Source organism: Centruroides sculpturatus, unplaced genomic scaffold (genome assembly GCF_000671375.1).
Source record: "Centruroides sculpturatus isolate CEXI.00-Female unplaced genomic scaffold, Cexi_2.0 scaffold68, whole genome shotgun sequence".
In the NCBI taxonomy this organism is placed as follows: Eukaryota; Metazoa; Arthropoda; class Arachnida; order Scorpiones; family Buthidae; genus Centruroides; species Centruroides sculpturatus.
The window spans coordinates 755,072-774,648 of NW_019384331.1; the positions used below are offsets into that span (position 1 = coordinate 755,072).

Genomic DNA, 19,577 nt, shown 5'->3' on the forward strand with positions numbered 1-19,577 from the left:
TTAAAATAATATCAGAAAGAAAATGCTCTTCCACAGTTACCAAGATTATTATATTCATATAACTGAATTGTCTGTTGCTGCAACACTTCAAAATTTGCATGTACAGTGTATCCTCACTAATCCAAATCAGTTTTGTTGTTGCATTTAAATGTTCTAGCCAAAAACCAAAAGAAATACACACATTTTAAAAAACATGATGAATTTATAAAATATGTAATAATATACATTTTGATATATTATCAAATACAATGTAAACTTTTAAGGGTTAATGTTACTTATGGTTCCAAGATGGCAATGCTTCGGTTAGGTTAGATTAACTATATTTTTAGTAGATGTTTCCTTTTTTTTATTTTGTTCAAGAACTATTGTGAATCAATAACTAGTGGCATTTGGCACAAGGTGGCCTGCTGGCGGCTCCCCTCCGGGAGGAGTCCATCTAGACTACGAACAGTCGGAAGTGCCGCCATCTTGGAACCATAGGTAACATTAACCCCTTTAAGTGTATAAGTATTTTCCTGTAGTCTTTTTTGTTCACTATATATAACCACACTAAACGATCCCATACAGTAATAATCAGTTCATTTTAATATAATAATAAATCTGAACTAATTATTGTATTTAATAACCTTATTTGTATTAGATTATGTACTGCTTATTTAGGAATATATGTACTGTTTTAAAAAATTACTGCTCTAATATAAATCCATTATCATTATTTAATATGTTCATTCCATCTTAGTAGACAAAATATTTTAGTTATAGAGGACTGCTATATAAAGTATTATACTAAAACAACAACAATAGTTCTATGTTAAAACAATTAATTTATTTAGTTATTATTTTTTTAATTTGAATTATTTGCTTGTTGGAGGATTTTTTATATGAACATCAGTTTATCTTTTTCAGAATTTAAATATTAATACAGTAGAGCGTCATTTATCCGAAAGCCGGTTATCTGAAACATCAGTTAACCGAAAGCATTCCAGTTGGCAAATTTAAATCTTTGGTCTGTGGCACTGTAATATTTGGCTATATCTTGGGCTACTCCAATATTTTTTTGTTCATGTGTATGTTTTAGCTGGCAGCACTGGCACTTTTGTGTGGTGTTTTTCTGAGGACTGTGTGTCGTGCTAAATCAAACATTTTTGATACTAGATCAACTTCTAAAGTATATATTTTTTGGTTTTTATATTTTTCAATATATTTATTTTGTTTGTAAAAAATAAAGAAATAATTTTTAATGATACAATAGCCACGATTATTATTTTAAAAAGATTACGTTAGGCTTAACATTGACGAAAATCAACGTGAAGCGACACGCAATGGAGAAAAATTTCAACATGGGATAGGTTAATATATTTTTTCGTACATAATCGGTTATCCGAAAAATAAGTTATCTGAACAACCCCAGTCCCCAATTGATTCGGATAAACAGCTCTACTGTAATTACATTAATATTTAAGGAGTTTGCAATAAAAATAAATTGAACAAAGAATTAGTTGTCCTCATTAATATGCATGGCTTATTATGATATAGAAATCATTTAAAAATTCTTATATTTTGCAAATATAGCATACATATTATTTATGTACAACTATGTTAAATTCATACATTTAGTTTTGAATTTTTATTCTAATAAAGTACAAAGTATTTATTTGAATGTGAAAAAATGAAATAGTAATTCATTTCTTTATTGTTATAATTTTTTTAAATTTTAATAATAAAAAATAGAATATTTTAGAATTATTTTTAAAAGGAGTCAGTTCATATTTGAGGAAAAAGTATTTCATGAAATAATTATTGATATTGATATGTTTGATATTAATTTATAGATATTTTATAAACCACTTAATGAAGAAGGTTCAGAAGAAATGGAAGCTGTTCCAGCAACTACAAAGTCTTTTGTATTGATGGATTTGAAAAAGTATTGTGTATATAATATTCAAATTCTTGGTTTTAATCCAGCTGGAGATGGACCTCGTTCAATGCCACAAAAAGTTAGAACAAAAGAAGATGGTAATTATGTCTATTTATTAACTTTTATTGGCTTTCAAATAGTTTTTTAAATTATTGTTAGAGGAATTCACTTTTTTTTTACTTTAATTGAAAATATAGCAAATTATTGTGCATATCTCATACAAATTTTATTACAGTAAAGTAAATTTAATACTGAGTTGTATATACTATTTTCTATTTGTTGCAATTTCTATTGTTTTTCATTTTTATTGTTTCTTGCATTTTGTAAATTCTTAAATATACCAAATTTAATGAGCTTTTCTACAGTATAAAAATGGTATCTACAAATTGATCAAGATAGATTTTAAACATTTTTCTTTATTTCTGTCAATAGTACCAGGACCTCCAGGAAAGCTTGTATTTTCTAACATTACAATGACTTCACTTAATGTTAGCTGGAATGAGCCTGTAGAAGCAAATGGCAAAATAAAAGGATATCTTCTTGTTTACGAGACAGCTGTAGAAGATAGTGGTATGTGTTTTTGTTTTTTAAATACAGACAAATTATGATTAATATGAGTTCATTTAGTATGAAATTTGATTCAGTATGGGTTATTAATTCTAGTTTGCATATAATAAACTTAAGTACTCTCTATTGATTTTGGAAATATTTACAGTAGAATCTGTTCATTGTATTCATTTTAGACCCACTCCTATACTGATTTGTATATTTGACTTATATGTTTTGGGACATGCTAATTCTGTTAACATGGATTTCAACATATCTGATAACAATATCTGTAATTATAAGTGGATTCTGCTGTACACAGTTATAGTTTTATTAACAGTAATGTAGAAATAATAATAGAACTCATTAAGGTATTTTAAAAATTGTTTAATATATTTTGACTTAACTAACTGCTTTAAAAAAAATGGTTAAAAAATTTAAATTTTAATAAGAGTTTTCTCTTTAGATTATAGCAGACAGGTGCGTCAGAGAGTGACAGTTAATCATTTGGCTGTATATGGTTTGGGTGAAAAAATAACCTATACCTTCAGAGTTAGAGCTGAAACTTTTGACTATGGACCAGAATCTATTAGTAATGTTACTACTGGTCCACAGAAAGGTAAAATTTAATTTTTATTATAAAATGGAAGCTTTATATTATAATATAGTTATTTGATAAGTTTATTATATTGTACTTACAAATAATATCTAATGTGTTGTTAATCAAAATTACATGATCCAGTTTGTTTGACAGAATTATTTCATTTAAACTTTTAAATGGATTAAAATCTTGAAAAGATTAATAATCTTGTCAGTTTTAAGTAATATTTAATACTGTAAAGCTTAGCAACATAGATGCAATATAATAGGAAGTGGCACAAAGTATTCAAGGTTCAGATGTTTTTTCTATTTCTTTAATTATATTTTTTTCATTTTTTATTACAAGTTACATAGTGAAAAGTTCAAAATTTATTTTTGATGAACAAATTAGAAAATTCAACTTCAAAACTTTGGAGGAAAAAATTCAGAAATTCCAAAAAAGTAGTTGGTAAATGAATTTTCACTTGCAAGAGATGCTAATTAGGAAAAGTTATAATGCATTAAATTCTAAATCTTTGCAGATTCAACTGTAGAAAATATTAACATAATGTAAAGTGTTACTGCATTTTTGTTTGGTTTTTCTTCTTCCATAAATGAGTTGTTACTTATCATTTCAAATTCAGTTTCATTTATAGAAAGGTTTTATAGTCTGCCAAATTTATAGAATTTGGCAGACATTTAATGATAATTTGATCAAATAAAATGTTTTTATGAGACTAAGTTAAATAACATTGGTGAAAACAGTTTTATCTCTCTACAATATACAGTTACACAGATTAATTGTAATTGAAATTTTTTGTATATTTTATTGTTCTAATTGATTAATAGAGATACATTTTTCATTTTGAATTAATATTATGCTTCTTCTCCTACTATTTATAAATTAATTATCTGATCATTATAAATAGCTTTTTTTAGGATTTATCATACACTATCAAAAATTACAAATAAATATTTAAAGTTCATTTTGAATTAATATTATGCTTCTTCTCCTACTATTATAAATTAATTATCTGATCATTATAAATAGCTCGTTTTAGGATTTATCATACACTATCAAGAACTCACTCAGAGACTGATGAACTTTAAGTATTTATTTGTAACCTTGGTATGCTTTTTGGCAGATAAGCTGTCCTTCTTCAGCTGTTAGTCACTAAATTACAAGCATCTAAAAGGTAAAGGTCTTATTTTATAAACTGTACAGTAACTGAGTAGATAACAGTTTTTAAAAAGGAAGAAATCTATACTGACATAATCCATAATTATTAATCCATATATCTTGTATCAACAACTTCTCATTAACCATTTGGTTACACAAAATATAAAGAATTTTAATTTTCTGCCCTCTAAAATATACATACCTAATTTATAGCTATATAGTTGTTTACCATACAGAGATTATTTTTAAAAACCAATCACAAACCTAAGGTCACTATAATACATTAAAATGAATTTTAAATCATTTAATACACTTTTATAAATAATATCAATCACTACCTACTTGGTCAGACTTTTCCATTATTTGTATGGTCTTTTGGTTGGAATTACTTTCTTTTTAAAAAATCCTTTTTCTTCTTTAAAAAATGTTATCTACTCTGTTACTGTACAGTTTATAAAATAAGACCTTTACCTTTTAGATGCTTGTAATTTAGTGACTGTAATGGGTGAAGAGGGACAGCACATCTACCTGAAAGGCCATACCATGGTTTCAAATAAATACTTAATGTTCATCAGTGTCTGAGTGAGTTCTCGATAGTCTGTGATAAGTCCTAAAAAGAGCCATTTGTAGTGCTCAGCTAATTAATACATTTTGCAGTTAAATAATTATTTCACATATAAATTTTCTCTCTCATAAAAGTTGTTGTTGTTGGGCTGCAATTTGAAAGAATTATAGACCTATAAATTTCCACTGTCATCCATTCTTCTGTCTTTCTTTCTTTAATCTCAAGAATTAGAAATCCAAGAATTAGAAATCTCAAGAATAGATTAAATCCAAGACAGATATGGATTAAGGGCAGGAGGTCCCAATTAACTATATATGAACTACTGATGCAAACCAGAAGAGACATAATTTCAATTTAAAAGTTTTCCCCAATAGATGACCAGCACAACTCTGTTGTTAAAGGAAAAGTATAATGTGCAGGGGCAAGCCACTACTAATTTGAGGTGGAGAGCATATATTTTAAATTAAATAAATTAAAAATATGATAAAAATTTCAGCCAGGCATTGTGATGATGTCACTATAAATAATTGCTTGTTGTTAATTAAGAATTAAATGTTTTGTATATTATCTTATATTTTGAAACATTTTATTTTCAGTTATCTTTCTACAATTTCATTTTTTGCTGTCAGAGATGTTTGTACATTATTTTAAACTTAGAATTATATAAATTTAAAAATATTTATGTAATTAACAGAAAATAAAATTTGTATATAGACCATATGTTTCAAATTATATTCTTTTAATAATTAAATATTCATATTTTAGGTTCACCTGAAAGTCCTCAAGATCTTATATTGTTACATACTCCAACTTCTTTTACATTAAAATGGAAAAATGGTGCATCTGAATCTGGTCCTATATTAGGATATATTATAGAAATTCGTCCACTTGGTAATAAACTTTTATATTATTTGATACATACATAGGTATATAAATGAATTTCAATTAATAATTACTAATATCTTATTAATACCTTAATAATCATAATATTAACTTTTTTGTATTGTATTAAATTTAATTCTATTGTTATAAATAAATTGACTTTTATTTAATAAATTATTGAAAGAATTATAAAGAAATGAAATTATTAATTATTATAATTAATTCTTAGTTGCTTTAATTTCATCTTTTAATTTGTGTTAAAATATATTATTGTGAATTTGATATTATAGATGAACTTGAATGGAACACATTGACTCACTTAAATAATGGACCACAGATATCCTATACAGTGAGCTTCCAAAATTTGTTACCATCCACAAACTATCATCTAAGATTGTTTGCAAGAAATGAGTATGGTGTAAGCATGCCAGTTGTTGCTACTCAACCTGTTGCTACTCCAAGTAAGCTTAAGAAATGTTTTATATAATTTAAAGTTTGTAATATTTTATTAAATTGAATTGTTTTTTTTTAGGTAAATTTTATTTAGAATATCGTCAGAAGTTGCCATTTTATAGGGAAGTCTGGTTTATGGTAATGTTAGCAGCTACTAGTGTTGTTATCATTATTATTGTTATAGCAGTTTTGTGTGTTAAAAGCAAGGCATATAAATATCGAAGTAAGTTTCAATAATTGCTAATAAAAATAATTTTTGATTAATTTGTTTTATTATGTTTATTTCAGTTGTTTTTTTTTTTTTATTTTTAATTCCAAAAAAAGTTAATTGTTTTGTTGTAATAGCATGCAGTTCAAAATATTATATATTAATTATGAAATCAGATTATAAAAATATTTTTAGTAGTGCATTCATTCATTTCTATAAAGCAGTTTATAGAAATGAATGCAATAGTTGTAAATTTATTTATTTAGTTTCAAATACATTATATCATTACATTGTAAGAATGTCTTAGATATCTATATATATAAAAAGCCTTTCATATCATATATATATCATTTTAAAAAAAGATAAAACCAGAAAAAATAGAATTCTAATTCTTTTTCTCATTTTAAATTTATTTAATTTCTAATAATTATTTTCATATTTATATGGAATAATATATATTAACAAGTATATATTTATTACAGAGGATATACATAAATCTTTGCAAGATGACCATCTTAGCATGGATGATGGTGGATTTGCTACATTTGAATTGCGTCAATCCAAGCGAGGAACTCTGTGTAAAAATTCACTGTCTAGAAAGAGCACAAGTACTGTTATAACTAAGTAAGTATTAATCATTCTAATTAAATAATAATGTTAATACATCAAAAATATATCTCGTCATATTAAGATATTTGCTGGAAGGTTATGAATTGAAAATTTCTTTTGCTTCATTGCAATGTGTTAGGATATTTCCTTATCATCACTGTCTTTTATTTTATGTAGCTGGTACCAACTCCAATTATAAGAGATCTGTAACAGATAACAGTAGTCAGATTGAAGTTGGAAAAATCTAATTCAGAGATCTGTTCAGATCCTAGAATATTTTACAAATATTTTCAGATAATCATTACTGTCTATAGACAGAGTAATGATTATCTGAAAATATCCATAAAATATTCTAGGATCTGAACAGATTTGATATTATGTCTTTTATTATTAAAGTAAATAAATAGTTTGTATGATACTATGGTTAATTTTGCTAACAAATATAATCTAACTACTATAATTGACCTTGTGAGATATGAAATGTCATCTAATCAGAAAGATATAATTCCCAAGTTTAATTTCTTGAATACCGTTTCATTCTCATAGTAACTTTGGAATGCTTAGGAAATGTAATTTGTTTTGTAATTAGTAATACTTTAATTGACTATAAATATATACCTGAATTTCATGCTCAGTTTGTGGTTAAATCAGTTATAAAATATTTTAAGTGCCAATACATCTTAAAATTTAAAATTATAATTGTATTGCACTCACTAATCTGAACCAGTTTTGTTCATTTTTATTCTAAATGTTTCAACCAAAGACAAAAAGAAAGCTTAGATTATTTTTAAAGAACAACATATATGTAAAATTACTGTACACTACACAATTTAACATAAACATGTGTACCAAATTAATATGTGTTTAAAATTTTTTATACTGTATTAATCTGCAGTCCTACTTGATTTTCTTCTTAATTGCATATAATCTCAATAACATGTAATAATAGTTCAGGTTGGCAAGAGTGCACTGTAATTGATTACTTGTAATAATAGAATGTTCATCTTGACTTCAGTTAATTATTGGCAATATGTTTATAAAAAAAATGGTTGCACTCTTTTAATTTTGATTCATTGTCCTATTTTTGTGTGTACTATAATAAGTAAAAATATTTCTAATAAATGTATCTATCAATATATACAATAGAATAATAATAAAATAATTACACTTTAGATCTCCTCCTCGCCCAAGTCCTGCTAGCATTACATATTCCGACGATGAAGATGTCAAAGGTTATGATGAAAACTGTGACAGTAGCAGCCTAACAGAAAAACCATCAGAAATTAGTTCAACAGATTCACAGGTAATCTGATAAGTTAATAGCAGTTTAATATTTTATATGTCTTTTAGGAAACAGAAATTTTAAAAATCTCTAATTTACTTTAAAATGGATAGATAGAATTACTTTTCTAGATGTCTTATTACTATATTTCTTAAATAATAAGTTAGGTAATATAAATCTTAATTATATATTTGCCTAGAATTATACAATTAAAAGTTCACTAATTAAATATATTTATAAATGCATCAAAAGACAATAAAAGTTGTTGTAATTTTATTTTAAAATTAAAATATATTAAACAGTAAAACTGCATTGATTACCAATAGATTTTAGTATGTTATAAATTAGGAACAATAATAGAATTAAGAAACACTTTACAGTTAAATGTTCCAAGTCCAAAATTTATTTTGACTCCTTGAATTTGAATAGCTGTGGTTTGTTTCTTACTTATATAGAAAGATGGAGTTTGATTGTTTCAAAAGATTTAGCAACAATAGAAAAAAACTGATCAAACTTGCTGTAATTCATTTTGTGTTCTCATATTGTTACTGTATATCTTTATTTTCAATATTTTAGGTTCACCTGAAAGTCCTCAAGATCTTATATTGTTACATACTCCAACTTCTTTTACATTAAAATGGAAAAATGGTGCATCTGAATCTGGTCCTATATTAGGATATATTATAGAAATTCGTCCACTTGGTAATAAACTTTTATATTANATAGAGAATTCAAAATTTTAATGTTCGTTTGGTGTTAACAGCATTGTTAAAAGATTTGTTTTCTTATTGCTTTATTTAATAACATTTATGAACTTTTATAAAAAGGTAAGAAGGCAAAATGTTAGTTGCAGTCCAACTAAATTTCATAATTTTTTTCAAACAAGTTTTTTGCATACGTGCAAATTTTTCATCCAAGTAAAATGATTCTGTTTGAAAGTCATTTGCACAGTAGTAAATAGATTAAATTTATTGTTCACCAAAACTTCAATTTTTCATAATAGCCACGTGTTTATATCAATTATTTGAACAATGATAAATCTTATTAATGAAAACATCCAAATGCAGTATTTCATTAATAAACTGAAATATTTGCATCATACAGTGGGAAAGTTCAAATTGTCAATCTGTTTGGCATTCAAATATAAACAATGTATTTTTCTATATTTATACTTTTAACAAAAAAATATTTTAAAATTACTTAATAAAAATTCCATAAAAAGCATTTAACACAAACATTCCATGTTTTTTTTAATTTTGGCATTTTTCTTTTGTGATGTTTTTCAGTACTTAAAGAATTTTGTGATCTATTTTTAGAAATGTTCTTTACCAAACTTTTTAATATAGAGTGCGAGTATTTTGCCGTCCAGAAGTATTTCCAATAAAAGCAAATACATTTTATTGGTAAGCACTATTTTTATTTTTTCCTCTCTATTCATTGTGGTATTGAGTAATATTTAAATATTGGATCCAAACTTAATCCTACATTAGAAGGAATTTTTCATTTAGTGCTTTCAAAATTATATATCTGATGTTGCAAGGAAATGAAAATGTTAACACACACACACTCATCTGTAAAAAATGATGTAAAAATGTTCTGTATATCTCATTAATTTGAAAACTAAAGATTTGTTGATTAACGACTCTACGCTTAATGAATCTCTGAAGTCTTCCTTTGATTTTTGATTTATTTTTTTATTAAACTTTCAGAAGGAAATATTTGAATAAATTGCTCCTTTGCCTCTGCTGTTTGTTCCGAACTTTCCATTCTCGTATAAATTATAAATATTTAATCAATCTGAACGTCTTTAATTTTCAAATTATTTTGGCAGCTACAGGAAAGTAAGATAAGCAGGACAAACGATTTAAGTTATAAAAACAGATGTGATATTCATATTATATAAAAAAAAATTGTTGCATATTGAGTAACATCCAAACCGCCAAGTTACACAGATAGTGAACCCGAAGGGAGCATTGCTGTCAGCCTGAATGGAGGACACATAATCATGAACAACATGGCTGGTTCAAGAGCTCCTCTTCCTGGATTTTCTTCGTTTGTATGATATTGTACTGCCATTTGAGATGAAATCACAACCTGGACTTGGAAAAAGAACTTATTTTTTACATCGTCGAGTATTTAAGTTAAAATTTTTAAATGTATCTTTTGTCTAAATGTTTGTGGAAATTTTATATGTAGTAGATTAGTGATCGGTTAAGCTGAAAATTATTTGGGATTGTGGTATCAAGATCATAGATCAGAAATAAGAAGACAGTATTTAACATGCCAATGCGATAACCAAAGATATCAAAAAAAAATATATGATGCAAATTATATTTATAGAGATATACTGTTTATTATGCTAAAATATTTGAAAGCTTTTCTTACTTTCATTTACTGCTGGGAAGGTTTAGTATAACTGCTTCTGGCTGAAGTATAGCAAATTAATCTTTTTCAAAGGCTAAAATGGAATTATTCCACCATTTATTATTTATTCTTAACTGAGAGAGATTTCAAGTGACCATCTCCATTCTTTGGCAAGGTTTGATTGTTACTTAAATAGATCAGTCCATTAGAATAGAAAATATTGCCTTTTTATTAAAGTGCCTTTTTGTTAAATTTCATATTATTTAAACAAAATATTGGTATTTTGGATAACTGAAGATGATCTAAATTCATCTTTGCCTTAGAGTTGCAATGTTTTTGTTATGAATTTCACATATCTTTATATGCAATTATTAAATATTCCAATGAAATATTACTTAATACCAAAAATATTTGTTAAGGACAACTTATCTGTCAAGAATTACCAGTTTGAGCCTTGACATTCAAATTGTCATATTTTTATAAGCATTTTATCTGCACACAAAAGTCATATTTTGAATTTCAAAGGGAATATTTCTGTTTCTTTTATAACAAATTTATATTTTTACAGAATGATTTAGTTAAGGAAAAGAAATTTATTTTATACATAGTCTACATAATTCTATAATTCTTTTCCATCTGTCTTTAGTGTGATTTAGATTAGAAATTGATACTAGGAAGATGTATGCTAATTATATATATATATATTACATTTTGGTATCTAAAATTAAAAGTTTCTTGAATAATCTCAATTATTTTTAGATTTAGTTAATATTAGATATAATTTTTATTACAATCAAAAAATTAAATGGCCAGAATATATTTACTATATTTTTTAAACTTGGAACTTAATCAATCAAAGAAACTAAGGCCAATTATATTATTTTAAATATATTTAAAATTAATTTATTTCACATGTTCTTTGAATGGCAAAATCTATCTACTTCAAAAGACATATTATTTTTTTAATGACTAATTTTCACTATACACATTGCTATTAGATATTAGATGGTGGACTACCTCCTGCTAAATTGCTTAGTAATTATTTAGACTTACAGCCCAATAGAGAATTCAAAATTTTAATGTTCGTTTGGTGTTAACAGCATTGTTAAAAGATTTGTTTTCTTATTGCTTTATTTAATAACATTTATGAACTTTTATAAAAAGGTAAGAAGGCAAAATGTTCGTTGCAGTCCAACTAAATTTCATAATTTTTTCAAACAAGTTTTTTGCATACGTGCAAATTTTTCATCCAAGTAAAATGATTCTGTTTGAAAGTCATTTGCACAGTAGTAAATAGATTAAATTTATTGTTCACCAAAACTTCAATTTTTCATAATAGCCACGTGTTTATATCAATTATTTGAACAATGATAAATCTTATTAATGAAAACATCCAAATGCAGTATTTCATTAATAAACTGAAATATTTGCATCATACAGTGGGAAAGTTCAAATTGTCAATCTGTTTGGCATTCAAATATAAACAATGTATTTTTCTATATTTATACTTTTAACAAAAAAATATTTTAAAATTACTTAATAAAAATTCCATAAAAAGCATTTAACACAAACATTCCATGTTTTTTTTAATTTTGGCATTTTTCTTTTGTGATGTTTTTCAGTACTTAAAGAATTTTGTGATCTATTTTTAGAAATGTTCTTTACCAAACTTTTTAATATAGAGTGCGAGTATTTTGCCGTCCAGAAGTATTTCCAATAAAAGCAAATACATTTTATTGGTAAGCACTATTTTTATTTTTTCCTCTCTGTTCATTGTGGTATTGAGTAATATTTAAATATTGGATCCAAACTTAATCCTACATTAGAAGGAATTTTTCATTTAGTGCTTTCAAAATTATATATCTGATGTTGCAAGGAAATGAAAATGTTAACACACACACACTCATCTGTAAAAAATGATGTAAAAATGTTCTGTATATCTCATTAATTTGAAAACTAAAGATTTGTTGATTAACGACTCTACGCTTAATGAATCTCTGAAGTCTTCCTTTGATTTTTACGTAATTTATTTTTTTATTAAACTTTCAGAAGGAAATATTCGAATAAATTGCTCCTTTGCCTCTGCTGTTTGTTCCGAACTTTCCATTCTCGTGTAAATTATAAATATTTAATCAATCTGAACGTCTTTAATTTTCAAATTATTTTGGCAGCTACAGGAAAGTAAGATAAGCAGGACAAACGATTTAAGTTATAAAAACAGATGTGATATTCATATTATATAAAAAAAAATTGTTGCATATTGAGTAACATCCTAATGTAATATACAAATAAATACCTGTGTATATTCCGTCCATCGAGAAGCATAATTATATTTATGATATTTTTTAAATATAAAGTGTCCTTTTCGATATTGTAGTAATCACTTTTGTATTATTAGAAATACTATCGCTTTGTTTAAATAAACATTTTAAGAGAAATATCTTGTCGATTGATTTAATTATTTTTGTTTCATTACAGAACAAACTGAAATATTTTATGCTGTTTCAATTAGATAAAAAGTTGTACTGTGTCTTTCCATTCAAAATGCATGGGTAATACATCAGTAAAATTTATGGGTCTTTGGCTTTAAGAAATTGTGGACATTACCATAATTTCAAGTGACAAGTAATTTTCATAAATAATACTGGTTTTTTGGTAATTTTTAGGAAGTAATAAAGGTAATAAAACAATAAAATCCAACTGTTTCAAGTAACAAATGCTACCTAACAATATTTATTTAAAAACAAAACATTTTCTGTATATTCGTGTACAGTACATACTTATTCTGGCAACAAAGTCATTGTTTAATATCTGTGTATAATTGCATCTTTGTTCTCTAAACAATGAAATGTCTGCTTTGATGTCACCTGCTAACATCAATAGCATAGAAGTGTGTTCTGCATAAGAATCACTGCATGACAATATTACAAAATTTACACATTTGTGAAAAATCTTGATTTTGAAGGATGCTAACCAACCAAGGATTCATTATTGGTTTCAGAAGTTGTGAAAATGGTAGAAAAAAAATGAAACATTAAACACATTGGAAAATATCAGTGTGTTTGAGTACAAATGATTCTCCCAAATTAGTTGAAGTGTTTTTAAGATGATTTACATGTCATTGGATTGTAAAAATCTTATGTGCACACTGCAGAAATGTTTTTTAACATGCTTCTATGACAAATTGTGCTACTGGAAAGCCAAACAGATTGAATGATGATAATAAAAATGTCTTTTTTATTAACTCCAAGACTTCTTCTTTCAATTGGTTCCTCTTCTGACTACTTTCCCCATTCTTCAGATTCCCCTTGTTCTATCCTTAAAATGACACTGCATATGTATGCCGTGGAATTCACATAGCAGAGAATTATAAGATTTTCCATTTTTGCAATTTTTAGTATAAAATCTGCCAATTTCATTTATTTAATCTTTACATAAATAACATTCCTTTTTAAAAATATAAAACATTTTTGATGTACAGAATCAAGTATATTTGATTTGGAATCAGTCCTTTAATGCCTCTGCACCACACTGCTACATAGTCTTTGTGTATACACTTGATAAAATTGTACAGAATAATCTAATCTGTTGTTAAATTATGGAAATTTGGATTCTGGATTTTGTTTGAATTAAATGACAGACACTTCATTTAAGCTTTTAACTATTCAAAAATGTTATCAAAATTTTTTTATTTACATGTACTAAAAATGATTATGCTTTGTACAGGTTCATCTTTTGCTGAAAATAATCATTTACATTAACAAAAATAATTTATTAGTATACATTCAAATTACCCAATTTCTGCTGTCGTTTAATTAGTTCAAAATTTTGGCTTCAATCATCGGCTGAAGAGAGAATTTTTATTCCTGTTTTCTGGATGCCGTGAATGTGCATCTGGAAACGAACTGCCTGATGACGGGCGATCGTTCTGAGAGCAAAATCACCCACGATGACTTCTAATGCAATGAATATCAGCATGATGGCATTGACAGATTTCTCCAATGGCAGAAGCATCAGGTCATCGTGAAAGGATATAAAAGATACTAATGGAAATTGGATCAGCAATGTCAACAGCCAGAAACTAGTTAATGATGGTACCTACAAACAAAAATAAGTACATATAAATAGGTCTACATTGTTATTGTAATTACTGTATATTAAGCTTAAAGTATATATATAAAATATAACAAATGCAGACCTAATAGTTCCTATTTACTTAACATAGGTTACAATCTAAACAAAATTGCATTTATTTGTTTTTAAAGTTCTGCTAGCTTCATAAAAGCATTTACAGTAAGATTCAAGCTCTGAATGAACGGTTTTGCACCTCCAAAATTGTAGACTCCCCATACAAGCAAAAAGTCACAAGCTGCAAAAACATTTTGGCTGAGACTAACTGTAGTTAGTCCCTTTTGTAAAATCATAAAGAACCAACATCTCTTAGCTTCTTTATGAATTTTTTGTGTTATGTTTTGTTTTATTCAAATCAAAATTTAAGCTATAATAATCCATTTTGAAACTTTGATTATATACGAACGAACAATATTTTTATAACTATTTTCACACTTTTCACATGTTTCTTTCAAATTAAAATGGTTTAAGATGATAATCTACTTTCTTCCAGTATGCTTTATCGAGATGTATAAACACTAATTACAAGTTTAATTGAAGTAAAGGAAGACAAAGTAAACACATTTATGTATACAATTACTGAAATATACACTAAATATGTTTTGCTTATTTTAAAAAATTTTTATCAATATATAATTTATATTTTTATTTTGAAAGAATTTTATAGACAAGTAATACTTTTAAATTTAATATACAGTAGAGCGTCGATTATCTGAATCAATTGGGGACTGGGGTGGTTCGGAAAATTGATATTTCGGATAACCGGTTATGTACGAAAAAATATATTAACCTATCGCGTGTCACTTTGTGTTGAATTTTCGTTGATGTTAAGCCTAATGAAGACTATTGTATCGTTAAAAATTATTTTTTTATTTTGTATGAACAAAATAAATATATTGAAAAATATAAAAACAATAACTTCTATAATTTTTTTAAATTTAGTATCAAAAATGTAAAATATTTGAGTAGCCAAAGATTGCAGCGCCACAGCGCTGGTGAAAATTAAAATTTGCCGACTGGAATTCTTTCAGATAATTGACGCTCAAGTGTTAAATAAAAAAACATTTCACTTATTTTTCTTAAAAATTAATTTTTAAATTAAAATTTACTTCAATAAATGAAATTACACTCGTGCACTTAAGGATGACGTGCATTTACTTAGAAAACATGTTGGGAAACAGTGATAAGTGCATGTAGTGTTTCCTAGTTCGAGTCCTTGACTGTGTGTCACACTTGATCCACGAACCTACCGCTTGGTGGCACTTTAAACACTCGTCGTGTTTAAAGTGCAGTTTCAACACACCAATAGTGGTGTTCGTTGCATCACAGATTGAATATACACAGCAGTGTAGGAGAATGGTGCAGAGACACCATTTGGATGATTTTATGCATGGACGAATCGTCAGACAACTAGAGAGCAATCAGACTCAAATGGAAGTGTCGCATGCATTGAGTGTCCCCCAAAGTGTCATCTCAAGAGTCTGGCAACGATTCCAGCAGGATGAAAATGTCACTCAGAGGTATGGCAGAGGCCGTCCAAGGTGTACCATTGGCCAAGAGGACTATTACTTATGCCTAATAGCCAAACGCAATAGACACAGCACTGCCTCGGATCTCGCTACAGATCTTGCAGCTACTACAGGGACCAACATTTCAAGGTTTACAGTGTATGGACAGTTAGCTGAGGAACACTTGTATGCCAGAAGACTGGAAAGATGTGTTCCATTAAACCAAGTGCAAAGAAGAGCTCGTTTAAATTGGTCCAGGGAACATCAGACATGGATCCAGGAGAAATGGAGTCATGTCTTGTTTACAGATGAATCCAGGTTTAGTCTCAGCAGTGATTCACAATGTGTCTTCATCTGGAGAGAACCTGGGACACAGTTCCGTCCAGAGAACATTACTGAACTGGACCAGTACAGAGGTGGAGGAGTCATGGTGTGGGGTGGTATCATCCTGGGCTCTTGCACTCCCCTGCATGTCTTCCCACGGGGGTTCGATCACAGGTGTGGTGTATCAGGATGATCTCGGACTAATATGTTTGAAGTCATTGCCCACTGCACCTCAAAAGAGACATTCTGATGGATGATAATGCTCATCTGCATTGGGCAGGCATAGTGGATGAGTACCTTGAAACAAAAGATATCAGTCAATTTGATTGGTCCAGTTGCTCACCGGACTTGAACCCAACAGACCATGCATGGGGCATGCTTGGCAGGCGGATTGCACATCATCAAATGGCTCCAAGGTCCATTCCCGAGCTCAGGGAAACACTGGTCCAAGAATGGGAAACCATACCCCAGCCACTTCTTGATAGCCTCATTCTCAGCATGCATTCACATTGTGGTGCATGTCTTGCAGTGCAGGGTGATCACACACACTATTAATGGCCCTGTGCAGCACCTTGTTTCCTGAACTAACACATACGGGTTGTTGTTAAATTCAGCGCCGCGAAGCAGCGCTGCAGCTTAGGCTGCAAGAGCGCTGCGATCGCTGCTGAATGTCTTTTAACAACGCACACGGGACAGCGCTGCAGTTCCAAAATGGCGGCTCTCAGTGCAATTGTTGGAATGTTTAGCGAATTATTTAATTCGAAAAATTTTAAAAAGAATTCATTTTTGCGATACAATGTCTTATTTAGGAAGCGTAAACATGACGACGAAGTAATTGCTGGAATGGCAAGTTCTGTTGTGGTGCAACCGCGGAAAAAAGCCAGGATACAAAACTATTATGAGGAAATTATTCCTCGATACAGTGATCTGGATTTTAAAGGCCACTTCAGACTTCAGCGTGAAAGCGTTGAATANTTAGTTTCAAATACATTATATCATTACATTGTAAGAATGTCTTAGATATCTATATATATAAAAAGCCTTTCATATCATATATATATCATTTTAAAAAAAGATAAAACCAGAAAAAATAGAATTCTAATTCTTTTTCTCATTTTAAATTTATTTAATTTCTAATAATTATTTTCATATTTATATGGAATAATATATATTAACAAGTATATATTTATTACAGAGGATATACATAAATCTTTGCAAGATGACCATCTTAGCATGGATGATGGTGGATTTGCTACATTTGAATTGCGTCAATCCAAGCGAGGAACTCTGTGTAAAAATTCACTGTCTAGAAAGAGCACAAGTACTGTTATAACTAAGTAAGTATTAATCATTCTAATTAAATAATAATGTTAATACATCAAAAATATATCTCGTCATATTAAGATATTTGCTGGAAGGTTATGAATTGAAAATTTCTTTTGCTTCATTGCAATGTGTTAGGATATTTCCTTATCATCACTGTCTTTTATTTTATGTAGCTGGTACCAACTCCAATTATAAGAGATCTGTAACAGATAACAGTAGTCAGATTGAAGTTGGAAAAATCTAATTCAGAGATCTGTTCAGATCCTAGAATATTTTACAAATATTTTCAGATAATCATTACTGTCTATAGACAGAGTAATGATTATCTGAAAATATCCATAAAATATTCTAGGATCTGAACAGATTTGATATTATGTCTTTTATTATTAAAGTAAATAAATAGTTTGTATGATACTATGGTTAATTTTGCTAACAAATATAATCTAACTACTATAATTGACCTTGTGAGATATGAAATGTCATCTAATCAGAAAGATATAATTCCCAAGTTTAATTTCTTGAATACCGTTTCATTCTCATAGTAACTTTGGAATGCTTAGGAAATGTAATTTGTTTTGTAATTAGTAATACTTTAATTGACTATAAATATATACCTGAATTTCATGCTCAGTTTGTGGTTAAATCAGTTATAAAATATTTTAAGTGCCAATACATCTTAAAATTTAAAATTATAATTGTATTGCACTCACTAATCTGAACCAGTTTTGTTCATTTTTATTCTAAATGTTTCAACCAAAGACAAAAAGAAAGCTTAGATTATTTTTAAAGAACAACATATATGTAAAATTACTGTACACTACACAATTTAACATAAACATGTGTACCAAATTAATATGTGTTTAAAATTTTTTATACTGTATTAATCTGCAGTCCTACTTGATTTTCTTCTTAATTGCATATAATCTCAATAACATGTAATAATAGTTCAGGTTGGCAAGAGTGCACTGTAATTGATTACTTGTAATAATAGAATGTTCATCTTGACTTCAGTTAATTATTGGCAATATGTTTATAAAAAAAATGGTTGCACTCTTTTAATTTTGATTCATTGTCCTATTTTTGTGTGTACTATAATAAGTAAAAATATTTCTAATAAATGTATCTATCAATATATACAATAGAATAATAATAAAATAATTACACTTTAGATCTCCTCCTCGCCCAAGTCCTGCTAGCATTACATATTCCGACGATGAAGATGTCAAAGGTTATGATGAAAACTGTGACAGTAGCAGCCTAACAGAAAAACCATCAGAAATTAGTTCAACAGATTCACAGGTAATCTGATAAGTTAATAGCAGTTTAATATTTTATATGTCTTTTAGGAAACAGAAATTTTAAAAATCTCTAATTTACTTTAAAATGGATAGATAGAATTACTTTTCTAGATGTCTTATTACTATATTTCTTAAATAATAAGTTAGGTAATATAAATCTTAATTATATATTTGCCTAGAATTATACAATTAAAAGTTCACTAATTAAATATATTTATAAATGCATCAAAAGACAATAAAAGTTGTTGTAATTTTATTTTAAAATTAAAATATATTAAACAGTAAAACTGCATTGATTACCAATAGATTTTAGTATGTTATAAATTAGGAACAATAATAGAATTAAGAAACACTTTACAGTTAAATGTTCCAAGTCCAAAATTTATTTTGACTCCTTGAATTTG

General features: G+C 27.5%; 1 protein-coding gene across 1 annotated transcript in view; it reads left to right on the forward strand.

Moving 5' to 3' along the window:
* The window catches only part of LOC111629839 (protein sidekick-like), a 90,793-nt gene that overhangs the window by 68,015 nt on the left and 3,201 nt on the right, over positions 1 to 19,577 (forward strand). The window contains exons 24-37 of the mRNA XM_023373752.1: positions 1,833 to 2,016; positions 2,351 to 2,488; positions 2,931 to 3,083; positions 5,554 to 5,679; positions 5,961 to 6,131; positions 6,203 to 6,346; positions 6,814 to 6,955; positions 8,114 to 8,247; positions 8,799 to 8,924; positions 10,148 to 10,278; positions 16,047 to 16,633; positions 17,359 to 17,554; positions 17,714 to 17,886; positions 19,045 to 19,174. Of these exons, the coding sequence (XP_023229520.1) occupies positions 1,833 to 2,016; positions 2,351 to 2,488; positions 2,931 to 3,083; positions 5,554 to 5,679; positions 5,961 to 6,131; positions 6,203 to 6,346; positions 6,814 to 6,955; positions 8,114 to 8,247; positions 8,799 to 8,924; positions 10,148 to 10,278; positions 16,047 to 16,633; positions 17,359 to 17,554; positions 17,714 to 17,886; positions 19,045 to 19,174 (2,535 nt within the window). The remainder of the gene's footprint in view (positions 1 to 1,832; positions 2,017 to 2,350; positions 2,489 to 2,930; positions 3,084 to 5,553; positions 5,680 to 5,960; positions 6,132 to 6,202; positions 6,347 to 6,813; positions 6,956 to 8,113; positions 8,248 to 8,798; positions 8,925 to 10,147; positions 10,279 to 16,046; positions 16,634 to 17,358; positions 17,555 to 17,713; positions 17,887 to 19,044; positions 19,175 to 19,577) is intronic.